The sequence below is a fragment of the Benincasa hispida genome, chromosome 10 (genome assembly GCF_009727055.1).
Source record: "Benincasa hispida cultivar B227 chromosome 10, ASM972705v1, whole genome shotgun sequence".
Taxonomy (NCBI): Eukaryota; Viridiplantae; Streptophyta; class Magnoliopsida; order Cucurbitales; family Cucurbitaceae; genus Benincasa; species Benincasa hispida.
The window spans coordinates 19,379,237-19,383,361 of NC_052358.1; the positions used below are offsets into that span (position 1 = coordinate 19,379,237).

Below are 4,125 nucleotides of genomic sequence, written 5' to 3' on the forward strand. Positions count from 1 at the left end.
TGTTTTTTCTTTTTTCTTTTTTCTTTTTTTTTTTTTTTCCTTTTTTTTTTTTTTTTTTTTTTTTTTTTTTTTTTTTATACATCTTGCACAAAACATATTAATTTTCCCTTGGAAAAAAACAGTAAAATTAACATCATTAATGTGCATATATAGGCAGAAATTAAGTCCTAATTAAAAGTGCATGATGTGTACTAAATAGGAGAAGTTAGTAATAATAATGGATTTACCTACCAAATATATCAAAGTAACAAGTACTAAGTCAAATTCTTTTTAATAAAAAAAGTACTATAAATTCTTTTTATGTGGTTTTTTTTTTCTCTTGAAGTTATTGGATTTTTTAGCTCTAAAGTTGTTGAGTGAACCCATCTGTAAAATAAGCCATGCAAGGGTCTACATCGTTCACAAATAATCTCTCCGCCGCGGTCGTGTCTTCGGCATCGGCACGGCCATCGGATTCTGGCGGCCGGTTCAACCCCAACTCGTTCTCCAAATACTTAAACCACTTGTGATTTTCGAAATTCTGGTTTTTTTGTGCTCCAAAGTTTGAACCTTGACAATAATTTTGATCTACCACGTCAGATTCGAACAAATCTATGTCTAAATCTAACATGTTCCAAAAATCTTTGTCGCATTCCAATGGGATATCAATTCCCATAGTGTTTGATTGAGATTCCAATTCCGATTCCAATTCCATTTGTTTATTCTCTTTCTTCTTCTCCACTTCTTCTCCAAAATCAAAGTGGTTTTGGAGCCAACTTGAATTTGAATTTGAGGTGTTAGTTGAAAGGGAGCTGGTTGTTTGTGGTTTAGGACAAAAGAGGTTGTTATTGTTGTTGTTAATAGTGGAGTTGGTCTTGTTGAGTTGTTCTGTCTCTATGTTCTGATTTTGGTTGGAGGATAGTAAGCTGGAGGAGGAGTAGAAAGAGGAGGAAGAAGATGTCGGCGACGACTCTTTTGGTTCGTCACTAGAGTTTTCAGGAACAACATTGGTCATTGGCAATAATCTCTTCTTTAAATGTGTGTTCCAAACGTTCTTTATCTCATTGTCCGTTCTACCTGGCAAACGAGATGCAATTTTAGACCACCTGCAAAGTGTAGATTAATTCGTTAAAGGAAAGGTGGATTGAAGATTTAATCTCTAATATTATACTCCTAAAATTGTAGGGTTTTAATCCTAGAAATGCCTTCTTTGTGTCTATTAGATTTCCATTATTTACTACAAGAACAATCTAAAATTTCATAATATTGCATAATCTTGAAATAGTAAAATATCATACCACATCGATAATGAAAATTACGATCATACTTAATAAGTCAAGATCTATTAGATACATAAAATTAAAACTTTTATCTGAATTTTAGTTTTTTTTTTAAAAAAAAACCAAAGACCGCCATCATATTATAAACTTAATTTTCTAAAAGTATAGAAGACCTACGTTAAGACAATACTAAAAATTCAAAGACAGAATTATTCCCAAGAAATTATAGTAATTAAGTTATAAACTAAGATACTAACATTCCACGACGATAATAGAATCATATTGAATAATTTTGTTTTAGTTCAACAATTGTATCGTATGAAGTGAATCATCAACCTTTACTTTAAAATGATAAATTGATGTTCATATCTTATCTACTTAATTATGTTCAAATGATCATATTCAATAACTATTAAAAAAATGAAATATAATTGAACAAGATTTAAGCACTATGAAACAAAGTCAATTTAGATTTTCATGGTGTGAAAATGCATTATTTTATTATAAATAGATATATAGAGGAAATAAATAGAATGGTATACTTGTTTCCCCAAGTTTTATGCAACTTGATTATGGTTTCCTCCTCCTCTTGTGTAAAGTTTCCTCGTTTCACGTCTGGTCGAAGGTAGTTGATCCATCTTAGCCGACAACTTTTCCCACACCTTAACAATCCTATAAAAACGTTTAAAAAAATCAAAAAAACATCTCAATATAATGATCGTTTATCTTAAAATCTAGAGAAAATCCAACACTTGCATGTGTTTGAATTTGATTTTTATTTTTAAACAAAATTTTCATACCATTAAAATTAATTTTAACTTAAGGGATTTTAAACAACTATTTCAAAACATTCCATTAAGCTATAGATTGATTCTAATCATTATTATATAATCATATGCTTTGACAAAAAATAAAAAAGAATAGAAAGCCAAAATTTTTCATGCTTAATTTAACCATCTCTCTCTTGAATAATATTGTAAGGGAAGAGAAGTCTTTATGGGTAATTTTCTATGTGAATATTCATCTACTCCACTTCCTTAATTGGGCAGATTTGTCACCTTTTTCATCTATTAAAGTTGAAGTCAAGTTTTAACTAGCTTTTTTTCCTTTTCTTCTTTTTCTTTTATCTCTTTTTTTTAAAAAAAAAAAAAAAAAAAAAAAACTTTAATCTTTTTTTTGGTAAATTTCCACAAGTTTTTTTTTTTTTTACCAAAAAAAAAAAAAAAAAAACAAGTGGGATAGATTGAAAAATGGAGAAGTATGTAGGTTATTGGTAAACAAGGTTGTTGGTTGGTTGAATTTGATGTGACTATGAGTCACTTATTATTGAAGAATTTTTATCCCTAACTTCATGTTTCAATTTTTTAGTTAGGTAGAAGATGATTAATTGCTTTCAAATGTAACCCATCAATTATTATTATTATTTATAAAAACCTTTTGAGGGAAGGTATCATTTTGCCACACACACAATTGAGATTTGAATTGAGATAAAGATCGCTAAACTAACTAAAACTATATTAGTGAGTTCAGCTAAGCTAACCCATAATATATATAAATTTGGTAGCTTTAACTGACTCTTATTTGTTTCCAAATAAATATTCCAATCACGTATTTTATAATTAAAAATAATACAAACACGTGTAAATTTATGATTTGGTCATTTAACTTTTTGTCTATTGTGGTTAAGTGCAATGGATTAGAAAACCCTAAAAAAGAAATTAAAATAATGTACTTTCTGAGGGTTTAGGAAACAAATTGATTAATGAAATCTAATTTTTTTTTTCATGTATGGAATGTTTATGAAAACGGGTTTAAATCTGTAGATAGTGGGAAATATTGGTAAATTATTGAAAATTAGATGTGTAATTAAGATGGAGAAGGAATAATTATAAAAGAAATTAGCAAAAAAGTCATTGTTTGTAGGGTTGAAATTTGGCCAACTAATTTGTTAAAAATGAAAACGTTTCAAACTTGGGTTGGAAGTGATTTTTTTTTCCCTTCTTATGATTGAAATGACTTGAAAGGTCAGCATCCTCAACCCTCATCAGTGAATATTTTTTGTTTTTTTAAAGAAAAAAGAAAAATCCAACCTACTTTCGAAAGTAACGTATGTAATTTTTTTGGCATTGGTAACAAATGTCCAATGCATGCAAGAAAAGAGAAAAAAAGAAAAAAGAAAAATCCTCCAAATTTTAAATTTTGCTGTCAAATTTGTAATAATACGAATTTATCAGAATATCATCCGTTTCAAAGTAATGAATGGAAAAATTAAGCGAAACCCAGATTCAGAAATAGTGAAAAAGATGGAATAAGAGAGAGAGTTGAGGCGAGGAGATGGAGGTGGAGGATCGGTTCTGAGTGACCGTGGACGGCGGTCGGCGGAGGAGGAAAAACAAAAGGGAAAAAGAGAGATGTTGTAATGTAAATGATTGTAAAGTAATGAGAGAGTATATATTATATGTACCTGCTTGTTTAGGGAGAGCTCTCCAATTATCATGGCCATGGTTTTGGATGAAAGTGATGAGCCTCAAATCTTCAGCAGGGCTCCATGGCCCTCTCTTCACTTGACTCTTATCACAACATGGAGCCCTTCCTTTCCCCATTTCTTCTTTAATTTGATGCGCTGTTTCTTTAATTATCTCCTCTAATAATTTCCTCTCTTTACATATTATATATATATATATATATATATATATATATATATATATATATATATATATATGTTGTTTTTATATATAAAAACACAAGTATAGGAAAAAACCACACAATGAGATGCAGAGAGAGAGAAAGTAGAGGAGGAGAGAGAGAGGACTCAACACAAGGTTCTTGCCATAAAACATAGGATGGGAATACTTTGCAATAAATA

At 29.6% G+C, this 4,125-nt stretch overlaps 1 protein-coding gene across 1 annotated transcript; it reads right to left on the bottom strand.

Annotated features, from left to right (window-relative positions):
- Nucleotides 1-252: 252 nt before the first annotated feature.
- LOC120088846 (transcription factor MYB58-like) lies at nucleotides 253-3,909 on the bottom strand. The gene is made up of 3 exons (XM_039046289.1): nucleotides 3,724-3,909; nucleotides 1,802-1,931; nucleotides 253-1,085 (listed from the first exon to the last, which is right to left on the bottom strand). Exons 1-3 carry the CDS (start codon nucleotides 3,860-3,862, stop codon nucleotides 344-346), a joined length of 1,011 nt encoding a protein of 336 aa, XP_038902217.1. The 5' UTR covers nucleotides 3,863-3,909; the 3' UTR covers nucleotides 253-343.
- Between the last annotated feature and the right edge of the window lie 216 nt (nucleotides 3,910-4,125).

Bases quoted from the DNA above. Each gene is read 5' to 3' on its own strand.
- LOC120088846 (XM_039046289.1), bottom strand. From the start codon at position 3,862: ATGGGGAAAGGAAGGGCTCCATGTTGTGATAAGAGTCAAGTGAAGAGA. The intron at 1,932-3,723 runs GTACATATAATA...ACGTTTTTATAG, and splicing joins AGCTCTCCCTAAACAAGCAG to GATTGTTAAGGTGTGGGAAA. The intron at 1,086-1,801 runs GTATACCATTCT...TACACTTTGCAG, and splicing joins CATAAAACTTGGGGAAACAA to GTGGTCTAAAATTGCATCTC.